The following is a 22,991-nucleotide window of genomic DNA, read 5'->3' on the forward strand; positions in this document are numbered from 1 at the left end:
GGGCGCTCCGGGTTCCCCCGCGCGGGGCCGGGTTTGGGCCCAGCGCAGCCCGCGAGAAAATCGGCAAGCACGGCACGGCAGCCGAGGGACAGCCGCTCCCCGGGGCTGTCCAGAGCTCGCGGAGGCTGGCAGGGCAAAATGGGGTGGAAATAGCAAACTTGGGGTTATTGAAGGTTTTGGTTTTACACACAAACCCGGTCCTTGCTTCCCGGCCACAAATGGGCAGCTCTTCACCTGCAGGAGGAGGGAAGGAACGTGCCGGGGTAGCGGCCGTGGTGCCACTGGGCTCCAGCTGTGCGGGCTGTGGGGAGAAGGGCCTTCTCCTGGGGGGGCATCGGCCCCTGTCCAGCCCCTGACACCTTTCACTCCTGCCCTCCGTCGGTGATGGGCGCTGTGGCTGCGGGGAGCTGCTCACGGGGGGTGAGGGCACCCCGGGGGTGCCGGCACGCAGGTACCCCTCGGCCAGTTTGCGTCTGCTCCTGCCGCAGGCTGCAGCTCACCCTTCACCTGGGCACATGTAAAGCCACGGGGGAGCGAGGGGGCAGCAGGCCTGAAAGATGACCATTAAACAAAAACAACAGCTAATGTGTATGAGAATTAATGAAAGGAGCTTTAATCGTAACCGGAAACATTTTAGGGGCCTACCTCAAAAAATAGGTCCAGCTAGTGCCTGGGCTGTTCTACCTACAAAAGCAGTATTTATTAATGGCCACCTAGAAGTCAGTACTCAGCACTCTGCCTCTTGTCAGCGCTCCGCGTGAGAGCTTTGCCTCTCACCGCTGTTCTTCGTGTCATGGGAATGCCTGAGGTGGGAGGCAGACAGTGTGCGGGCCTTCCCAGTGCCCTGGGCTTCTGCAGCTGGCTACCTGTGCACAGGGAGTAGGAATCGCTGCCATTCCAACAAACGAGTTGCTTACGCCCAGTTTATACTGGTGTAAGTGGCTCCCAAGGTTTCAGATTTGAGGAGTGAGGACATGGCAAAAGCAGTTACAAGCAGCATTGTTGGGTGATAGAACTTGGCTATCAAATGTTTCAAGGCAAGCTCACAACAAAGTCAGGGGGGCGAAAGAAGTCCAGAGGCGGTGAAGCACGGTTAGTCCCTTCGGAAGGTTCCCAGCACAACAGCACCACCTGCTGATGCACCCTGCTGCAGGAGGCCGGCGGCCGGAGTCCGCCTCGCTGCGGTCAGTGCCGCTCCCTCAGGTGCTGGACACTTCCATAATCCTGCAGACCCGGTGTAAACGAAAATTCCATCCAAAATCATAATTCTAGAGCGAGGTCTGTGTGATTTACCTCTCATTATAAACTTGTACATGGGAGACGGGAAGAAATTTGCCCCTCTGTCCGCAAGGCCATCTCTGTCCCTTGCTTACCTGTGTTGTAAGGTAAACAGCATGTGAGCGAGCAAATAGCAATAATAAACATCTGTTCCCCATTTAAATGGACCATCTCACAACCTGGGTAGGGCCCAGCAGTTTTTCTTTAATCAGCAGCACACAGGAGGGTGATGAGCTTGCTATCGTGCTTTGGATTTCCCAAGCCAGCGTGGAGGAATGGGGTGCTCCATGTGGTGGGCGAGCTGTGCTATGGGTGCGGGACGTGCAGAAGCAAAATGCGCAGGACAGCAGCGGACCTCGTTCTGGGCTACAAGGAAATACCTGGGGGCTACTGTAAGCAGCTCACCACATTTGTTGTCCCTAGGCATTTTTCTTCTTCTCAATACGTCTGCAGCAGACACTGCCAGAACAAAACTGAAGGATGGGGGGAAAAAACATATATATAGTCTCTGTTGCAGAGCACTGTGTATGTGACAGACTAAACTAAAGATCATATAGAGGCTTCTTTTCTTCTCCCACATATCGCAATATTGTTCTATAGAGCTTTCCTTCTTTTAATATCACAGACACAGCAGTTTTTGAAGAACATCTTGAGAAATTTAATAAGGTTGCTGCAACCTCCCCATCAGGCAAAGCTGTGTCCTCACTTCAACCTGACAATACAGAGTGTTTTCGGTGACATCTATATAATGCTTCCCAGAGAGTGGATTTTTCATAACACCAGGAAAAAAATACAGCTGTTACTCCGGAGAGGCAGTGTTTCAGAAAAAAACAAGTCACTATATTTTCAGTTGATGGTGGCATTTTCTTTATTGCCATTGATATTGATCTCCACGACACATTGCTATCAAAGGACTAGCCCCCATACAAATCACTTTTGTCTCTGAATAAACTCAGATAACTCTAGCATTCAGATAAGTATCATTCTTCCAAAACATGCCATCTCCCAAAGAAGATTTGATGACCTCAGATTTCCTAGCTCTCCATGTGACAGCAAACTGAGATTTTTTTTTATTTATTTTTTGTTAAGAAATGAGATATTTGACAGTCTGACATGGCTCTGATCCCAGATACTGCTGTTATTGAATTGCTACAGCACAGGAAAAGGGCAGTGAAAAATACCCAGTGAGACAGCCAAAATTAACCTTCCATATTTAAACAATAGTACTCTGTGTAGACAAGGTATCTGTGATACTCAGGACGTGGTAAAATGGATACAGGAATGGCATATCCAAGCCGCATGCTGGCTGAAATACGAAGCTTCACAGGGTTAACATACTAGCTTAGAGACATGGGGCTGCTGCCCCACAGCTTATTGCAAGATTGAGGCTTTACTGTGCGGTTATTTTCTCTTACAAACTACACCTCTAGTGCGGGGTAAGCAGGAGAAGCTGAGCTACTAAATGATCTCTGGAAATAAGTTGTTCTGTGTTGTTGCTGTTGGGGATTTTTGGTTAAAACAGGATTAATATTTAATTTACAGTTTTAGGGATTTTTGTGAGGATGAAAGAACTTTTGCCGTAGTGGGCTCTTATCATGTAATAGTACTGTTTTTTTTTTTTAACTTCAAAAAGCAAACATCAATAAATAAATAAAAACTTCTTTCTGAATGAAAAATGTCCCCCGGCACAATAAGCTGCAGCGGGCCTGTCAGCGCTTCCTCTGTCAGCATCTCCAAAGGATTGTAACGCGGCTCGACCTGCCATGAGCACAAAGAGGAGCTGCAGGATCCGCAGTGTAAGTTTTTGATCATGTGAAATGTAATTCCCAGCGAGATCTAAGCCTGACATTTGAAAGCAGGCGCTGTGTGAAATGCTCCCAGAGCCAGACGGGGGGATGAGTGCCGCCAAGATGACCGCGCTGCACTTGCTGCCTTTACGTTGTCAGAGGTGTTGGGGTTAAATGGTTAACCCACTTGTTAGCTCCAGGATGTGTGCCTGGCCTCAGCATGCTCATTCCTCGCTAAGAGCTTGTTGGAGAAATTATAAAACCTTAAGCAGCTTAAGAGGAGGATATTGCACAAATGCATGTTCCCGGCACTCTGCAAACTGCATGTGGGTTGCAAAGGCCGGGATTTACAAGTGCAGGAGCTTCCCGGTGGGTGCTCCCACACGGGTTTGCAGAGGCAGCCGCGCCAAGACACCACAGCAGGTCACTACGGCAGAGACCTCTCGCTGGTGGAGCACCTAAGGGAGACTGCCTTTGGACTGCCCCAGATTTTTGTGTTTGTGTTTTGCCTTTGCTTTGGAACAGAGATACACTTTGTGCTCGGACAACCTATCCAAGATAGAAGAATGAACACAAAGAACAAGGGGATATATTTGCTTTTTCTGCCTCAGCTGTGTGGTCAGCCTTGTCTACTGCAAGGCTGTTTGATACTTGGGCTGTGCTGCAAAGGCTTTTCCAAAGTTTATGGAGGGTGAAATTAGCAGAGGGTTTGTGTAAGGCCTTATTAACCATGATTCACATGGGATTTTTAAGGTCTTTGCCATGTTTAAGCTTATTACTGCTTGCTGGCAGAATGGTGAACTTTGCTAAAAGCATATATAGACAGTGTCAAGTAGTGAACCCAGGGAAGCATAGCTTTCAAGAATGCATCACTTCAGGCAGTGATATGAAAACTGGTTCATATCCTACCAGTTGAACTCTTATGAGGAACCTTCTCAGAAGGCTTCCTAACAGAGGTGTAGAACCAGCTAACCGCAACCAGAAGAACCCTGCCTTATCCCCTCATCTTTCCTCCTCTCTTTCCATGCAAACCTTATTTTGGAGAAGCTCATTCTTGAAATAGTTAGAGGGAGTCATAATTTCTTAATGAAATTCTTAGCTGCAGACATTGTGAAAAAATAGCAACTCCCTCAGTAGACATCTGTTTGGATTTTTGGCAGTTTCCCACATCTGATACTTTCCCTGGCTTTAACATGCTAGCCACTGAAATGACTGCTTGCTTTGGTCAGCCATAGACCCTGTAGGAGTTGCATGGAAAGATAAGAAGTGGGCCGTGAATGGGAGCAACAAATCAGTGTGCGTGAGAATATTCCTGAAATTATAAACTGAGAGATTGAGGTGTTTTCTGAAGGGTCTGTCCCCCCAGCGCCTGCACGCTGGGGGGAGGACTGTAGCAAAGAGGAGGAAATCACCATCCAGGACAAATAAACAGTAGAGGCAGAAGCTGTGGGAAGGAAAGTAGGCGCAAGCTGCAGACTACATGGTGTTACTGAGGGCTTCCAGCCTGCCAGCTTACAGTTACGCACGCGTCTCTGAGACTGCCACTGCTGGAGGTGGTGCAGAAGGCTGGAAGCCAAACCCTGGGAGGTGAGGCTGGAAACGGCTGCGGTCCCCTGGGGCTGACCAGCCCAGAAGAGGTGAGCTGGACGGGGCACCAGGCCCTGCAGCAGCTCGGCTCGGCCGCAGGCCTGGGGGGAAGGCCGAGGCCGGCCGGCGGCGGTGGCGCATCCCGCGGCGTCCTGCATCCCGCATCCCGTTCGGCTGCGCTACTTCTTATCCCTCGGAGAAAGCGCTCATTAGCGCTTTTAATGATTTTCCTGACTGCAAGACCTCCAGAGGCCGTGACGTTACGTAAAACGGCAGATGTATTTTTAACTCGCAAAGCAGGCGAACTTTCGGCGCTTTCCAGCCGCGCGGCTCCGTTCCGCTGACTCATCTTCGCGTGCAGCAGCACCGCGACGGCCACGGCCGGCGGCTGCCGCGGGCACCACCGGGCTGTCCGCGTCCCGGGGCCCGGCCGCCCCCCGGGGCTGCCCGCGGGGCCGCTCCCTGCCCGGGGCGGCCGCACGGGCGCGCTGCGGCACAAGGCCGCAGCCGGGAAGGCAGCCGCGCCTCTCCCGGCCCTTTTCTTCTGTTTCATTTATTTCTTTTTTAAACCCGCTCCTCCCGGGGAGGAGGCCTTCGCACCGCGCCTCGCCCGCGGGCAGCCTCGGGCGCTTCGCCCCAGCTGTCCCCGGCACTCGAGGACCGCGGCCGGTGCCTCAGGGTCCCCCCGCCGCTAAGCACCACCCTGCCCCTCGCCCTCCCCGGGGACCTGCCGCCGGCTCCCCCCTCGGCGCGCCCCGGGGGCGAGGCGGCGGCCGAGCAGACCGCTGTCTCCCGCGGCCCCCCGGGGCTCACCCCCGGGGCCCGGCTCCCCTCAGCGGCCCCAGGGCGCGGGGAGGCGGCGCGCACCTGCCCGGGGCGGGCGCAGGCAGACGCCGCCCTCCGGGACTCCGCACCGGGAAGCCTCGGCTGGGGCCGCGCCGCGCCGCCACGGGCAGGTAACGACCTCCGAGCCCAGGCCCCCTGCGCCTCGCTACCCCTCAGCGCCATCCCGCCCTCCTCCTCCTCCTCCTCCTCCCCTCGGTGCAGGGCTGAAGGCTCCGGCCCGGCCCCGGAGGGGACGAGGGCCCGGCGCCCCCGGGGGCTGCGCTGCTGAGGGGCCGGAGCCCGGCGGCCCCCCGCGGGGTGAGGCGGCCCCTCGGCCCTGCTCGTGGCTCCCGCACGGCCTCGAGCGCCGGGGCCGCCGTGCGGGGGTCTGCAGGGCACGGAGAGGCGGCAGGTTGTCAGCGTGCTTCTGCATGCTCCTCGGGGCAGAGGCCGCCGTCTCGTCGTGCTGCCGCACAGACTTCGGTCCGAGGCAGGCACCGCAATAAAAGCAGAAAGTTGTGGTGCTGTGTGTCACGGGACGGCTGGGCTGCACAGCTGGGGCAAGTGTGCGACCTGAGGGGAACCTCCCTCCCTCTGGGTCTCCTGGGTGCCTGCTCACCTTGCTAGGAAAGAAAGTGGTTAGGTGGCACACAGTTAATTCGCATCCGTTGCTAATACTGATGCTCATTTACATTTTTATTCAGGGCTAAATGGCGAGCAAATGGACTATATGAAGCATTTGGTTTGATCACCAGGAGGGACTCTGCAGAGGATAACCCGCAGGGCATCTGCTGGGCGTTCTCGGTACCCTCAGACTCTTCCCTGATATGGAACAAAATGAAGGTGAACAGGAATCCCAGCCAGAGAGCCACGTGGAGAGCAAGAGCATCGTGAAATCCTTGCCTGGGGGAGCAGCCCATGTCAAACTAGAGATAAAAAAACATGCAGTTACGGATGACTACAAACTCTCCAAACGGGTGTTAGGGTTAGGGATCAATGGCAAAGTCCTGGAGTGTTTCAACAAGGAGACGGGGCAGAAATGTGCTTTGAAGGTATGTAGGCTCTTTTTTTTTTTTTTTCCTCCCTTGTTTATGTTTTGGAGGCCAGGGTTCACTTCTTAAGCCCCAGAAAAGCTGCTTGTTCTGCTCCTCACATTTCACAAAGAGGGCTGCATGAAGAAGAACTCCAATACACGGGGATGTTTGTATTGCTTACGGCATAGTGGCCCAAACCTGAGGCTTTTCCAGAAAATTCTGCATGAGTTCCTCCTGTTCTGTGAGAAAGCTTGCTAGATTTTGAAGGAATATATTATGCAATACTTGGGAATGAAACTGTTTGTGATCTTGTGCAATGAAATAGGCCTGAACTGGGAAGTATTTAAATGTTCGTTGGTCTTCGGGCTTTTCTCCCTTTGAAGATTTTTTGAAGGGCACTATTAATTAGATGCAAAGCTGGTAGAGGCAGACTGTCAAAAATATTCAACTTTGGAAGGAGGATCTCTTTTGGCAGGGGCATTTCCAGTTTACTCTGTTACTCTCCTCTTTATCTTTGTGATCTGATTCCAGAAGGGCATTACCTGGGAAAACACACATAACACCAGTATTGGCAAGTAAGTTTAGCTGTTAACTGAAAAAGAGAAGGAATTTATGATGATACGCATAACCTCAATAAAAGGACCAGTAGCCATTAATTAGAGAACATGAATCTCACCTACCTTTCGCTCTGCAGCTTTTAACCTGAAGATTTCCTTGATGATTTTAGACCACATGATAAAAATTAAAAATAATGTATTTTTTAACCTAACCCAAATGAGAACCAGCTTGGTTCTGTATGGCAGGACTGAAAACCAGTTGAAGTAATTGTCATGAGAATGTCTTAAGAAAAGTTACAGAGTTCTTGCTGAAGTTGATGTGATTAGTTAGGATATTTAGAAGACTTTTGGGTACACCTTCTGCTTCATAAACCTCATGCTCCGCATTTGCTGCCAGCAGGACAAATCTGTTACTGGGCAGCCAGAAGGCCTGCCGGGGTCTGGATGTGGTCTTCCCTTTATCGAGCTAGAATTGCTGTGCCCAGCAGATTTCTTGCAGTCTGATGCAGGAGGCTAGATATACCTGGGAGCTTTGCATATTAAGAATAATTTTAATAGGTGAAATAGAAAAGGTTATAATACAATCGCATGCTGATTAATGTACATGTTTCCAGCACTCTCATTTTTTTTTTATCACTGTTTGTGTATAATCTACACGTAGCTGACTCACAAAGGTTTATCATCAGGGAAACTGGAAGTTTTGGCAAACAGCCTGGGAAGTACTGGGGTTTCACACCTGCCCAGGGGAGCGTTGGGTTTTGCCACTCTGAAGTGTGATCCATTAATCAGATCCTTCTGCTAAAATATTCATGGACAAGTGAGTTAACTTGAAGGGCTATCAACATTAATTTCCATACTTAGCATACAGTGATGAAGGATAGTATTCCTACAAGTTAATACGGAAACTGTTCTGCTATTTCTGAAGAGTTTAGCAGGTTCGCTGTTGTGGTGATTTTACCTTGATGGGCATCTGAATTCCACCACAACCGCTCTCTCACTCCCCTTCCTCCTCAGAAGAGGAAGAGAAGAAAGTATGCTGGAAAGAAAAAAAAAAAGGCTCATGAGTTGAGATAAGGATATGTTAATTAAAGGGAAAATGAAGAGGGGGAAAAAACAAGAAAAAGCTGCATGGATGCACAGAGAGGGGAAAAAAGTCTTCTACTTCCCATCAACAAGCAATGTTTGGCCGTGTCCTGGGAAGCAGGGCCTCAATATGCATAGCGGTTGTGTGGGAGGACAGACATCTTCCTAACGAGACCCCCCCCCCTCCTTCCCCTTTCCCACCTTTTATTGCTGAGTGTGACATCACAGGGTCCGGAATAGCCCTTTTTCAAAAACCTTCTGCTCTGTTGCTCCGCACGATGATGTTGCTGACGTATTGCAGGTGTTTGGGAACGCTTCCCTGCCTGGATCAGTCCATGGAAAATGGCAGGGCGGTTTCCATCCCTGGGGCAGTCGATTCCAGGTGGACTGGACGCCCCTCCAAGTGAGAGCAAACTGGCCTGCAGTCTGCTGCCAAAGGGATGGAGAAAAATGCATTAGTGATGTCAATAGCACTTGGCTGCCTTTGACTCCAGTTTGTACTGAAGTTCTAGCAGAAATTATAGCAGCAGTTTTCCTAGGAGAACTCCTTTTGGCTGCTGTATTTCCTTGCAGTTCACGTACCCGAGCTGCTAGGGTCAAGGTAGGTTTCACCATCCTACTTCCTCATGTCTTCGCCATGGTCATGCAGATAAAACCACACGCTGTGCGTCCCTGGTACTTTCTCCCTCAAGCAGGAAAATGCTGACTCTTACTGGATGAGATACTGCTCCACCTGGGTGAGGAGGAAGGCATATGTTCTTCAAGGTGCTGGACCTGTTGGGACAATTTCTCCACAACTGACGTGCAGACCCGTAGTGGGGCAGAGAGATTTTCTTCATATTGCCGAGGCTGGCTGGATGCAACATCCACCGTCGGTCCCGTGCCATCTCTCCAATTCATCGCTGCCAGCGTGCCGGCGTGTGATGATTGGGCAGGCTGTACAAACTTCCGCCACATGGACCGCGTGTGCTGGACTTCGTTGGGATCTTTGCATGTCTGGTCATTGTCCAAATCCCTATACACCATCTCCAGCACGGCTCATTCCCTCAGGTGCTGGGGACATGTTATATACCAGTCATACTTCAGAGGTTTTATGGAAGCATTTTAAAATAGAAGTTGCCATTTGAGAGCACAATCCAGCGGTATCAGGTGTGCTCCAGAACGAATTCTGTAGCTCTCCAGAGGGAGATTTCCAAGGGGAAATACATTCCTTTGGATACTAGCATCTGTAAAACGTTTTAATTCAGTGCTGAGAGCTGTGGAGGGGGAGAGGAGAACTAAAGTTGCTGTGCCACGACAGAATGTCCTCTGCCTGAATGGGGAGGAGGAACCTGTAGTAGATCCTCTAACATCAGCTTCTGTTCAGCATTGAGTGACTAGGCCAATTTTTTTCAGAACTTTTAAAATCTATTGAAGACTGAAGTTTGCCATTGCCAAACTGGAGTTTTGTCAGTGATGGATAATTTATCACTGAAATTGTGTTAGGTATGTGTGTCATTCCCCAAGCTGCGGAATGTGTGCTCTTGTCTTCCAAAATGGACAGAAACATGAAGATGCTTATGAGAGCTCTAAGGAGCTTAAATGGCAGATAATACTTTGCTGCTTGTGTGTGTGCGTATTTCTCATTGTTATGAGTTTAAGTGCTGAATAAAAAGTTAAATATTCAATTAAGCAAAATTGCCGGCAGCCCAGAGAGAATCTGGTATTCTCTCCAAAGATGGTCTAATGAGAAGATTACCCAACAAGGAAGGATAACTGTGCTTGGTTAATTGGCAAGAATAGAAAGGTCTTTTTCCTAGCCCTGAAGATATTTGCAAGGATGAAAATGTTCAGAGAAGTTTCCCGTTGTTTCTTGTGAAACCTGAACTGGGCCATGCAAGTCCCGAACCTGCTCCAGATGGAGCTTCAGAGCAAATCATCATGGAAAAAAACATGGGAAACTTTGGGAAAAAAAATCTGTTCAGAGACAACTGCAGTGCGCAGCTCTGTGTAGGGACAATAGGGCCTTGGTGTTTCAGCCTTGCGATCGCTCACACTTCTTAGGTGCGATGGCTGGGTTATCATTCACTTGCAGGAATAGAAAGTGGAGGCTGTTGAAGCTGTCTCAAAGAAAACCCTGGTCTGACAGGTAAAGAGAAATGTAAAGATTGATTTGCAAGCTGAGCAGAAAAAAAAAAAAAAAAAAGGGCTGCTAGATGGATTTTTTTTTTTCTTGGAGGTTTGCTTGTGCAGTATCCATTGATATCTGTAAATATCTGCGGACAGATACTTCAAGTGTGAATGTGCTCCCTATAACCTGCTCCCAGGAAAAGAAGAACATCACTCCTGCTGCTGAAGAGTGATAGTCTGTTCCCCTGCACACCAAACTTGTCCATTAAAGAAGCTTCTGACTTGGCAGATGGCACTGCTTTCTGCCTGCAGGTTTTTTTTGTATGGGAACAAAGCCATCGCAGCCAGGATCTGGATAGAAATTACTCAATGGAAGGAATTTTAACTGAGGTACTCAAGAGGAAAGGGCTCAAATAGGCAGAAACGTTCATCTCCAGAGCCATGTGTCAGTAAAGGGTCTACATGCTGTAATTGGGAGGTCCTGCTGTCTTCTTTAGTCTGTGTCTGTAATTGGAGCTCGTTAGAATTTCACTAATCGTTTTAGAGTGGTAAAACACAAGACATCCTCCCAGAGATGCTGCGGGGCTTTGGTTATTTTCCTAAAGTATTACGTGGCTTAGCTTACTCTGCTTGGCATTATGATTTGCTACACGCTTTAAAAATGTGTTGTCAGCTTTGTTTCTGTTAGATTGAAATGCCACACACATTGCTGTCCTGCTACAGAAAACCTAATCTGTTTACTCAGACGCATAATGACATTTTGGCTGAACAGCACTGTTTGCAAATAGGGAGAACACTGGGATTTAGGGTAGAAGCATAAACAAAACTGGTCTGCGGGACTGGCCTTCCAGAAGGCAACTGTGTTTTGGTCCATCTCTTCCTTGCAAATAGAAAAACTCTTATCTCTTTCTGTATTTGATCCAGAAATAGAAGTCAAGTGAAGTCAAGTCACTTCTATTTTTATCTTTTCTTTGCCGGCCTGCCCTCTTCTGTTCACTTTGCCTTTGGGGCTATAATTTAACCCCTGCTTCTTTACCACTGTCATCAGCCTGAGTGTTCTGTGCTGTTTTTTCCCCAGTCCTCCCTCTTTAGAGAGAGGAAACCGGAACAGCTGACTACCTGTGAGGGTAAATGTGGGCTCCTGGGCCTTGTCTTCCCATGGAAAAAAAAATCCAGCTCTTTGTTCTTTCCTTTTCTCTTCCTTTATTTTTCTTTATTTGTACAAATTCCTGCTAAGTGCTGTCAAAATAATGTTTCAATGCATTTGGCCTACCTTATTTTTGCGAAAGATGGTAGGAAGAGCTCAGAAAGGTGGGATCAAGAAATGGGAGCTAGAGACCATTCTTTGGCTGGGTTGTTGGCATTTTTCTGTGTTTTTCTGGATGTTTCAGGATGTGAGAAGTGTTACACGTTGGCATACTCTTCAGCTTCAGTAAACAGATGTTGCTTCTTTCCAGGAGAAGAAAAGGAAGGTCAGTTCAGACGTAGCAGCAAAACAAAGGTCTTTGGAACTTCAGGAAAACCAAGTGCGTTGTTTTATGAGTAGTTTGATACTTTTGATATGAAAATTCTCATGAATAACAGTACAGTAGTTACAGAAGTCACTTCTTCCCAAAGCACAGTGCGTACATGCCATTTACTGTGTCTGTCTTCCAGACATTCTGAGACTTTCAGACTAAGGTGGAGTATATATGAATGGACCTGCTAGTTCACAGGTCTTATCCTCTAGGACAAATAGTGAGTTAAGCAATGACCTGCCTCATGGAAAATGTCCTGTGCTGCTAAATGCTAACAATGGGTACGTGATTTGCTGATTTGAAGACAAACAGGTGAAGCCCATTCATTAAACAAAGCAAAAAGCAAACGCTAAAATGAACAGGCTCCTTTTCTTTTAGCTTTAAGGTACTTTTGGTGAATGATATGAATGATAATAACAGAGTAGGAGTCTCTACTGTAATCCACAAGACTATTAGCATAACTTTGTACTCGGGAGGAAGCAGGTAATAGAGAAATTTTGCAAGAAATCATTACCTGTAATGGATCTTGGAAACCACACATAGGACTACATAAAGAATGTGGTTCTGCTTTCCAGAGTGGAATCACTGAGGAGAAAGATAGTCCTTAATTTCGTTTAGTCTTGTGAGCTGTGTTTTTGCCTCTCACTCAATTTTCATGTTTCTGATTAAGTTAAACAATACTACATCACATAAGCTAATCACTGGATAGTCTGTTTTCAGTTAGTATACCCTGAAGTCAGATCAGGGTTGCTCACAAACAGGAGACTGTACAGTCAAATGGTCTGTTTTGCAAGTTATCTAGATGGCTGGCACTTAAATACACTGCAGGCAGTGCATATAGAGAAAGTGAAGGTTATTTTAGGCTGATGATTGATTGTAGAACAGGAAATGTTAACAAGCATCTTGGATGCTATAGATTGCATTTTTAGAAGAGAAGAAAATTATGCCAGATCAGGAACAAAACATTTCAACATTTCAGAGCAAGGGAGAATAATGTTGTACTAAGCTACAGCTGTGGTGGGAATTCAGGGGAACCAAGTGTAATTGTTGGTTAGGTTTTGTGCAGGATGAAGGAGCTCTTGCTTTACTGGAGTGACTGTGTGTTTCAGGAGGAAATTAGTACTTTAAGTGAAATATTCTGTAGTTCCCTCTTACCTACCACGTTTCCTGCAGCCTATTTATACTGGTTTATCTCATGCTACAGTAAATTCAGTGTCAGTAACACAGCTGAGTATGAGTAATAAACTCCAGGAGCTATGTGTTGGTAGATCAAAGCCAGAAACAGTGTAAAATGAATATGAGTTCAGGAAAGTTCCAGTCAAATGGCAGTCCCCAGTGTATGGAGGAGTACCTAAAATATGGATAGCATGAGACTGGTCCTTGAATTTTATCCTTCAGTGCCAATCTTGGTAGGGATTACGTAAACATGCACAAAATACCTAAAATAACATCCAGTCGATTAAAAAGTGGGTCATTTCTGCTGCTACAAGAATTGTTTTTAAACCAGTGAGTCATTCAAGACCTGAGTCTTTCAGCACTTTGTACGTATTTGGGCCAGAATGGCACTTTCCAGAGCATCAGTTAGACTAGTTAATTAAAAAAAGGTGGACTTCATCAGTTTACTTTGATCTAATATTCTTGACTGGTCTTTCTCCTTATTTGAAATATAGCAAGTAATTAAAAATAAAAAATAAGATATTCTTGGTCTGAAATAATAAAACTGTGTGTAATGAATACCTGCCAGGTTCAATAGCAGTTCATAAAGTGCAAACAGAAAGGTAAATGCTATAAAACCCTTAAATCATCTCAGAAAACATACCATGTAGTTGCAGCTTTGCACCTACTGTGTTTTCTTCCAGTTGACTAGCAAGCTGGCACAAGTTGTACCCTGACTTGTGTAGCAGCAAAGCTCTGGCAGATCAAGGTGTGTTCCCCTGTCTTTGCCCATACTCAAAGATCTCAAAGTGTTATAGGTTTGTGTCTTATTTCAACCATGAGTAATGTGCTTAAAGGCAGTGTGTGTATGGGTCAGATGCAGCTTATCGGCTGACACCCTTTTTAGACTAGAAGACCCTTCTCTTTTTCTCTCCCTCCTCCCTGTAGAGTCTAAATCCTCCTATTCCATTTGACTAAAGGAAAACCTTGCTGATTCATGCTGGCTGGGACTCTTATTCCAGATAACTGGATTTTGCAAATTAGCTTTAGTGCAAGGGAATGATAAGGAAGAATTTTAAAGTTCATCTACTAGTCAAGTGACTTCAGCCTCATTTTGTTATGGTAATACCATGGAGAAAGATGCTCAGACTGGAAAAAACTGATAACATCTATAATTTCAGAAGAATCAGGGCTACACCTGAGTATCATGGTTCATGCACGTTATTTTTTTTTCCTTAGTGCATTTTTGTCCATATGCGGTAGCACCCTGTATAAGAGCAGTTTTGTCTGCAAATAAGTGACTTGTCATGGTAGCCTGCTGCCAGTTAAATCTTAACAGGAAAAAAAAAAAAAAAAGAGAGAGATTATCTTCATGCTGTGTTAAATTCATGGGAAGCATGAAGGAGGCTGCCACTGTCATTGGGAGCAAGAGCCAATGTGAAACCAAGAAACTTATTAGATGAATCTTGTGCACATGAAGACTCTTCTGTGCTAATCAATTCACTGCATACAGCAGCTTAAAAAAATAAAACATTTATTTATTTACATAATCATATATACCATGTCGCATCCCCAGATGCTTTTGTAGTTACTATTTGCTCGACCCTGAAAAACTTCCCATTTCTCAGATGATGTGCATATGTTCCCTTGTGGAATTTTCCATGTGAAATATCTCTTTAGAATGCCAGATTTAAGGATTGCCAGTAATACTCAGATAGCAACAGTATAGCTGTCTGTGTAGCTGTCCTCGTTTCTTTGGGTAAGGTGGAGTTGTCGACCTGTGTGTTTTGTGGCTGTTGTACCTTGAGAAGACGTGGTGGTGTTCATGGAAGGAGAGCAGCAGAGATGCGGCCGGCGGTGGAGATGGGCAGGGGGCTCCGTTCACTACGTGCGAGGCCGTGAGAACTGTTGGTCATCGCCAGAATGCGCTGCTGGTAGGGTCTGTCTGGATGAGAGCGTAGAAATTGTGTGGATTGGGGTATTTTACACAGACTTCCTAAGTATCTAAGATGATTCAAAGCTCCCTAAATGAGATTAAGCTATAATGCTCCAGCATTTTAATACCCCAGGAGTGTAGGGGGAGAGAATTCTTGCTCAGCATGTAAATTACGCGTGGCCTCGTGGTTCCTGAATCCTTACAATATACAGCATTTTGCACAGAAGCTTCCGTGACCTATTTTAACAGGAAAAGTAAATATTAAAATTGATTTTCCCACCAGAAATGTTTGTTTGCTGAACATAAAAAAGAAACAAACCAAACCACTCCAAATGTACATTCTCTACAAGCAATTTCAGAAGTTTGGGCTGAGAAGCCAATCTTATTAAAGTTGCACAGCTCACAGATCTTGCCAGTTCAAGCTCTGGCTCTTCTCCATGGGCTTTTTCCCAGGATGATTTTGTCTCGAGTCCTCTCAAGTACACCAGCCTTCCAAGCAAAGCCCTCAGGCAGCCCCCTGGGCCTGAGGCAGCTGGGGTTGAGGATAGATTTATTAAGCCAATAGTAAAGGGAGGGCTCAGAAAAACTCTGTTTGTTTGTTTGTTTGAACAGCATTTCTAAAATACATAAACTCTTTGGAAGCGGCAGGGTATAGCGTGACTCATGCTCTACATCCACTGAACTTTCTTGTGTGGGGAAATTTTGGCTGGGGTGAGTAGCTTGCCTAGGTGTGAATCAGCCATCAGCCCTTATGAAAGCACCGGAGTAGTGATTTGTAACTACAGTCGGTTTCTATTTTGCTGGGGGTTGGATTTGGGTTTTGGTTTTGTTCTCAAGGGAGAGCAGTTAAAATCTGGATGGGGAGCAGCTGCCTCGCACACCTGCATTCTGCGTAGGACCGGCGAAGGCCTGTTTCAGATCAAACCGACCTTGTGTTTTGGGGATGCAAGGGCCTTAAAATCCCCCTTGCAATGCCAGAGGACCCGCTGCTGGGTACTGCTGTAGCCACCACAGTGTCCTTCTTGTTCCAAGGATGAGCAATAAGCACCCTTCTCTCATTTGATTTTTAACCAAAATTGTATTTTTTGGCTGCTGTGGATAAATTCCCCTCGGGGCTCTCCTCCCATTCCCACTGTTGCTTTCAGGCAGCGTGGCTTTGTGAAAATCAGCCTGGTTTCCTCAGCAACGGGGCTGTCACCGCCAGGGATGTCCCCGCCGCACTGTGAGGCAGGCGGGGAGGCCCCGTGCTCCCGGCCTTGCCGCTGCCGTGCAGGCCCTTGCTGCAGCATGTCTGTGGCACGTCTCCGTCGTCTTTGTGAGGAGGAAAAGCCCTTCATTTTGTTCTGCTCTTCCCCTTCCAACCGATTTACGGTCAAAGTTTGACGCCTGGGCAGGGGACAGGGCTTGGCGGTTGCTTGACGCTTGGAGGCTTCCTGTTCTTTCAGGCCCTCTCTCCTGAAGGGCACTGCTCTGCCATCTGATTTTAAAGAGCTTTTCTGTGAACAAAAGAGCACTCACGTACGTGCAAAACCTGCAGCAGTACGTTTGTGGGGAGCGCACTAGTCTTTTTGGCTTATATTTAATATGTGCTTATGAATGATGATTGTAAAGAATGGTCTGTCCTTTTACCTCGCCCAGTAATGTGAAACCAAAGGAAAAGCTGCTCCAGTGAGAGGACTCATGGTCTTCCGAGGCAGCCATCCCCTTAGGATGGCAACTAAGTGTTTCTGTTGCCTTGAGAAATCGCATTGTTTGAAGGTGTTTTCTCATACATAGTCAACCTGGGAAATTCATTGCCCCAGGAACTGAGTGACAGTGGCACTGAAGAATTTGAGAGAATTTGAGCACTTCAAACGGGAAGAAGAAACCCATAGTGTCAATACACTGTACAAATCCAGCCATGGTCTTCTAGATCCTTCTGCTACAACTTGTAATTACAAAACCATCAGATAAGTAATGAAGCTCTGAGCTTCAGAAGGCATCTTACTGCTCATCTCGTGCTAAGTGCGTCACTGCTGTAGGTGTACGGTGTCCTCCTGTCCAAGGAGAGGGAGGTGGAGATTTGGCCTCAGCTCTGAATAATGCCATTCACTTGCATAATAGTTTCATGTAGGGTGTGTCTTCCTGGACAAGTTGTTCTTGTCTAAACTAGGGTGTAAATGTACAGTGCAATAGATTTTTCACAATGTCTATTCATATTCAAATCTTTTTTTTCCTCTTGTGAAGGTCAGGGCGGAACACTTCTATCGGTGTGTTGGCCCGTGGAAATGCAAACTGTGTAATGCTGCTGGAACTTTTTTTCAGGCATTTTCTGCTGCTTGTTTTCACCTTTAATAGAAATTACAGTAAAAAACAAGTGCTGAAGACAGTTCGTTCCATTTATCCAGAAGCTGAAACTTCAAAGAAATGGGAAGTTTATGCTTTATACAGGCTCAAATACATGATGAAAGTATGTATCCAAATGCTGATATGGTTTCAATTCAAATTTTGGGTTCCTATTAATGGCTTTTAAAGACTAAGCATTGTTCCTGCAATTTAGAATAGAAGTGCAACCTGCTTTTGGTAGCTGGTTGTATCCTTGTTCTTTATTTCTGTTGCTTTCCTTACCAAGTAACTAGCTCTGTGGTGGAGTTTGTTGTGCACAAGTCATTCCTACAAAGGGCAAAAACTTTAGATTTTGTTCACCTTCTAGTGCCTTGTCTACTGGAATTAGGTATTTTACCAGGCCTATCAGGATTAGTTGGGTGGGTTTCCAGGTGACTGTCTTTGCCTGGAACCCAACAAAGTGACTTCTCACAGGATTCCCAGCACCAGAGTACAGGGAAACAGACTGATAAAGTGAGAGTGGTAGATGAGGAAAGGTCAATTAATTTAGAAGCAGTTTCAGTTCTGGTTGATTGGCATCAAGTGGAATTTTCCTCCAGTCCCTCAGTTCTGTAATAGCTTTTTCCTGATGCTGAGATGCTGTGATTAAAGGCCTCTTGAAGGTGGAGGGAGTGTGAGAGTGGCTTTTAGTTCCAGTCACACTTCAGAAACCCTGATTGCTAGGTACGCCCCTATTTTGGCAGGTGAGTGTGACTGCCTTGACTTGAGCTGGGGCCGTATGCCTGTTACCGTTGAAAAATGGGGCATTGCACTCAAGATCTGCAAAAACTAACCTCTTACTGCAGTAGGGAGGAGGAGAAAAGAGCAATATGCATTATTGATAAAAGGCTTCATACAAGAGCAATTAATTCTGAGTCTTTCCCACCTCTCTGCTGTCTGAATCACTGTTGTGGAGGTGTGAGGGAGGGTGAATGACTGCAGTGTTGTATGTTTGTGCACAAAAGCCAAGTCTCACAGGGGAAATCTGGAGAAAGTTCTCAAAGTGTTGGTCCAACACAGCAATAATAATTTTTTGTTAAATCAAAATATTCCAAACTGGTAGTTGGCATCTATGGCAGTCTTGACTTTGGCAATATAAGCTAGTAACCATGTAGGACTGCTCCATTTACAGACTAAAGCAGGATTTTGCCTGCATCCCACAAGCAAAGGAGCGTGTTTCACAGGAGAGCAATTTGGGAGTACGAGATTGGTTCGAGCTTGGAGTGCAGGTAGAGTCAGCGTGAGACCAGGCAGTGTGGTAGTCCTCAGACCAGAGGGTGGGAAAACACCCATGATGCTGGAGTTTTTCACATCATCATTCCCATCTGTCGCAAGCACTGAAGGTTGTGAAGAGGTTTTTGTTCTATTTTCTGTTAATTCAGATATTTTAAACTTGAACATTTAAGCCCATTCAGCGTGCTGTGACTTTGTAGTGCGTGCTGAACAACCATTTTCTAACGTAAGTCATGCGTGTTCCAAAGTGTGGTTTCTTCAGCTCTGTTTCTTAAGGATGCTCTGATTTGCCTAGTGCAAAAGGGTCATTTCTTCTGAAACCAACCTAGTGGCCTGCATTTGAGCAAGTTAGAATAGGAATGGCCTCAGCTGGGGTCAGGGGAGTTGTTAACGTCACTGCTAGTCTCTAACTCCTTACATGTGCATGGCACCCCAACTACATCACAGAGTAATATTGCACTGTTTTATATTAAAAAATGAATAACAGTAACGTGTTCTCTTTTAACTTGGTTCCCTACTGTGCAGAGGATTACCAGTAGACAACTGCATGTCATTACTCCCTTCATTATATGCACAAGAGCGTTGTTTGCTTAAATTCTTTGGTTGAGAAGAGCGCTGCTAATATATTATTAACGTGAATTAAGGTTCTGTTTTGTGGTTACTTCTTATTACCCAAAGGTTCCTTATTTTCTCTGAAGGATGATATCTTTCAAAGCTCCCTAGTACATCAGTTCTACAAGAGAGTGTAACAGAGTAGAGCTCCTTCTGTTTCAACTACTTAACTCGAAGCAGTGCAAAGGAGGCACTACTTTTCTGATGGGGTGACCCTGCTGAGAAATCAGGCTGTACTGTTCAAGCCTTCAGATAGCACTTGTCTTGATTAAAGTTAACTCTTATTTTTGAATAAAGTTAATTCATGCTTTCACACCACAATTTGAATCTGCACGTATTTCATCTTGCTAACTTATACTTTTGCACTGTAGTCAATCTTTAGATTACTGCGTACGTTTTGCTGCATGGTCACACAGAAATCTGTGCTGATGTTTCACATTTCAGCGTGCATCTGCCCAGGGTGGCTGGTGTCCCTGCCAACAAACCTGTGGGGATTTTCTTTCTCTCTTTGCTTTTAAAAATGATTTAATTCATAAAACTTTTTTCGTAAAAAATAAATAATAATAATAAATCCTATGCAGATTCTGAGCTTTGTATTACTGTGTATTGGTTGCTAAATATTGCTTCTGAGACATTAGGCACAATGATTTCTCTTCTAGTTCAGTAGGACTGATCACCATGGATGGTTGGTAGCTGACTGCCTGTTTTGTAGGGGATGTGTCTGGGAGGGCCAAAATCTGTATTCTTGGGACCTCTGCCATCTCTCTCCATGCCTGGAAGAACTTCATCCACAGATAACCATGGCTTTGTTCTTCCATTTGGTTTATTCCATGCTTTTTTTTTTTTTTTTTTTTTTTTTTTCTGTGTAATCAGGGCAGAAGTTGATTCCCTTCCCTGCCACCCCCATTTTTTCTGCTATTCATTTTCTGGAAGGATTACATTTTAACTGCTAAATGTCAGTAAATGTCAATTTTCCCTACTACCCCAAAACTTCTATTTCATTACTTTCCCTTCATATAATTTTTATTAATCTGTGAGACATCCCTCTTTGCAATTTTTCCCTTTTTTTTCCTCTAAGATCCATTTATTATTCAATATAGAAACTCATTTTGTGAAGTATGATTAAATTGTTGTTGATCTTTTTCCAAACCACTAAATTTGAGGTTTTCAGTATCTACTTTTAATTCAATAAGACATACATTGAAGGAAGAAATAAAAATGATTTCAAAAAAGAGCAAACATTTGCAATTGAACTTTTTCTGAGGCCAGGTATCTGGTATCCATATCGTCTCTGTACTCTGCTTTCTCCTTACAGTTGATAAGCTCTTCAATTAGTTGTTTTTTAAAGATTCTTGTGTTTTTGTTTGTTTGTTTTACATTAGTTATATAGAAATGTAGGCTCTGTTATTTGATTTGCATGTCTCCTCTTTTTCTGAAATCATAGAGCTTGCAGGCTCAAAATAAAATATGTTATTCTGCCCTTTTTTTGCATGTTTGACTATATATTTGTGTGATCACAGGAGTCCAAATTTATAAAAAATGAGACAAATAAACATTAATTAATGGGAAGTGTAGCCCACTAGAGGATGTTTAGTAAACACAAATACACAACAAAGTCAAACTGGTAGGATAAGTAACTCAAAAATACTAGATCCCTTTCTGCCTTTTTCCTGAAAAATCTGTTGGAGTTTGGCTTGAATTAGGAATTCAGTTTGGGCCATAAATCTATTTTCTCACTGGCTATGAAAATAGAAGTCAGTAAGCATTGCCATTTCCAGGAAGTCATCGGGCTTGTGCATAATATAGATCAAGGATATAGGAAAAAGTCCTGAAATAGATGGCATGCTTCTTCTGAGATTCAGAGTTAACTGTTCTGCATTTGGGCTTCTGGTCACCCCACAGTAACCCAAGTTCCTGCAGTTTAACATCAGACCCATGAAGCGTTCCAATTCTAACATTTATATCCACAAAGATGTATAGTTTACATCTTAAATTTGCCAAGTGTGTGAGGAGTAAAAATCGGATGTGTGAGGCTTTTACTCAGCAGAATATACCGAAGTTTCCATAGTTGTTTTGTTTAAGTGCTACTGTGAGAAACTTGGAGGCAGCTTTGCGCAGTACTTCTGCTGTTTGGCTGAAGTACTTTTACATGCAATTTGCAGGCTTGGAGGGCGTTGGGAAAGGGAGTCCTGTGCCCACTGCCTCCTGGGCTGTGCTGCAGGTATGTGTGTGCATTGCTGCCCACCTACAGAGCTGTCTGGGGACACAGCACACAATCACCGCCCCAGCACGACTCCCTCTGAGGGACAGACTGAGTGCACAAGAACAAGAGAATCCTCTGGGACTTCTGTATCTGTTATTTCAGTGTGCATGCTCTCCATTAATCTGATTTTTTTCCTTTAGGCATAGTCAGATAGATCTCTGGGACAGCATCTCCCTTACCACCTCCAGGTGGCTTCTCTGGTGACATGAGCCAGGTACGAGGGGGGAGCAGGTAAGCTTGAGCTTTGTCCCCACAGGTGGTAAGGATGTGACTGGCTCCAGCTCTTAGCATCAGGGCTCTACTCTGAAATTAAATACTGGTATCAAAAGCTGCAGTATCCTATAACCTGATCTTACAGCACTTCGTTCTACGCTAGCAGTACCAATTTATATGATGCCTGTAGCTAGCTGATTGAAAACATGAGCCAACTGTTAGCACTGCCTTCCAGGAAGCTTGGCTGCTCCAGGAGCTGCTTCTATGCGTCGTGCATCAGCCTGCTTCCCTTTCTTGCTGCTGTTAATCCGGGATCTCCTGCAGCAAGACACAGGTATGATAACAAGCCTCACGCGGAATCTTCTCAGGCATCTGTAGATTGACTAGGTTTATTTAAACTGTAATTTGTTGTTAATTGCCCCAAAAGTAAAGAAGTGTGAAATAAATGTCTTCTAACTTCACCCATTTTATTGTTAGTTTGAAACAGAAGACTAGGAGGCAGCAGATTACTTATCCATAGACTTGGTACGACAAAGAAATAAGGCATGCAAATGATCTAGCATTGCCCGGTGGAACCGAGGAAAATAAAAACTAAATGTACCAGAATTGAAAGACACAGAGATAATAACCATTGCTGAAAGAGGAGAGCAATCAGATAAATGAGTCTAAGAATTACTGATTTGTGTATTTAATGAATACAAACCAAAATTGGAATGATAGAAAATTATACATAGTTTCTAAAAAGCAATATAGTGGCACAAAGTTGTGTGATATAATGGTGAAACACAGATAATGCCTAGTTCTGATTATTGAGTGGGAAAGTTTTTTCGTCAAGCATTTTGGTCTTTACTACACCCAGTGTTCCTAGAAAAATGAGGAACTTGAAAAAAAAAATCCTAGAAAATGAACTTGAACAAAGCAAATAATAAAGTTAAAACAAATGGTAAAGTAAAAGTAGGGTTCATCTGATTCGCTACTGAATAGTGCTGGTGTTGCAACTACTCAACGTGTGGATGCGAGTACCACCTGCACCCTGCGAATTTCAGCATCAAGTGACGGAGATACCACGGATCAAGGAAGACAGGAAAACATCAGCTATCTGAATCGTTCCAAGAGTAGAGTGTTCTGGATAATTAGTGTTTGCAAGGGTGTGCAATGATGAAAGCTAAATATATATGATTTGAGGACAGCATCAGGAAAAGGGATCTCAGATAAAATACCTATTGCATTCCTGATGTCATTAGCTTCTCAGGCGGTATCAGAGTTAATTGTAGAATGAGGCAAAAATAACCAACAAAGTCGGTGTTCTTGCTCAGGCAAAATATCTGTTAAGTCAAGAGAAGGGTTTATCTAAGCAAAGACATCAGGACTGTGACTAATGTCATAAATCTTGTGTAAAAAGGGAAAAAACAAACAAACAAAAACAAAACAAAAACAA

The 22,991-nt window shown here is 45.2% G+C and overlaps 1 protein-coding gene across 2 annotated transcripts in view; it reads left to right on the plus strand.

Moving 5' to 3' along the window:
• The window catches only part of MAPKAPK3 (MAPK activated protein kinase 3), a 108,129-nt gene that overhangs the window by 51,471 nt on the left and 33,667 nt on the right, over positions 1 to 22,991 (plus strand). The window contains exons 1-2 of one of the 2 annotated variants that reach the window (XM_035338046.1): positions 5,444 to 5,608; positions 6,182 to 6,529. In XM_035338046.1, coding sequence (XP_035193937.1) covers positions 6,305 to 6,529 — 225 coding nt within the window. In that variant the 5' untranslated portion in view covers positions 5,444 to 5,608; positions 6,182 to 6,304. Of the gene's footprint in view, positions 1 to 5,443; positions 5,609 to 6,181; positions 6,530 to 22,991 lie in introns of those variants that run through there. The other variant, XM_035338047.1, reaches the window with a different exon arrangement.

This window comes from Oxyura jamaicensis, chromosome 12 (assembly GCF_011077185.1).
Source record: "Oxyura jamaicensis isolate SHBP4307 breed ruddy duck chromosome 12, BPBGC_Ojam_1.0, whole genome shotgun sequence".
Lineage (NCBI taxonomy): Eukaryota > Metazoa > Chordata > Aves > Anseriformes > Anatidae > Oxyura > Oxyura jamaicensis.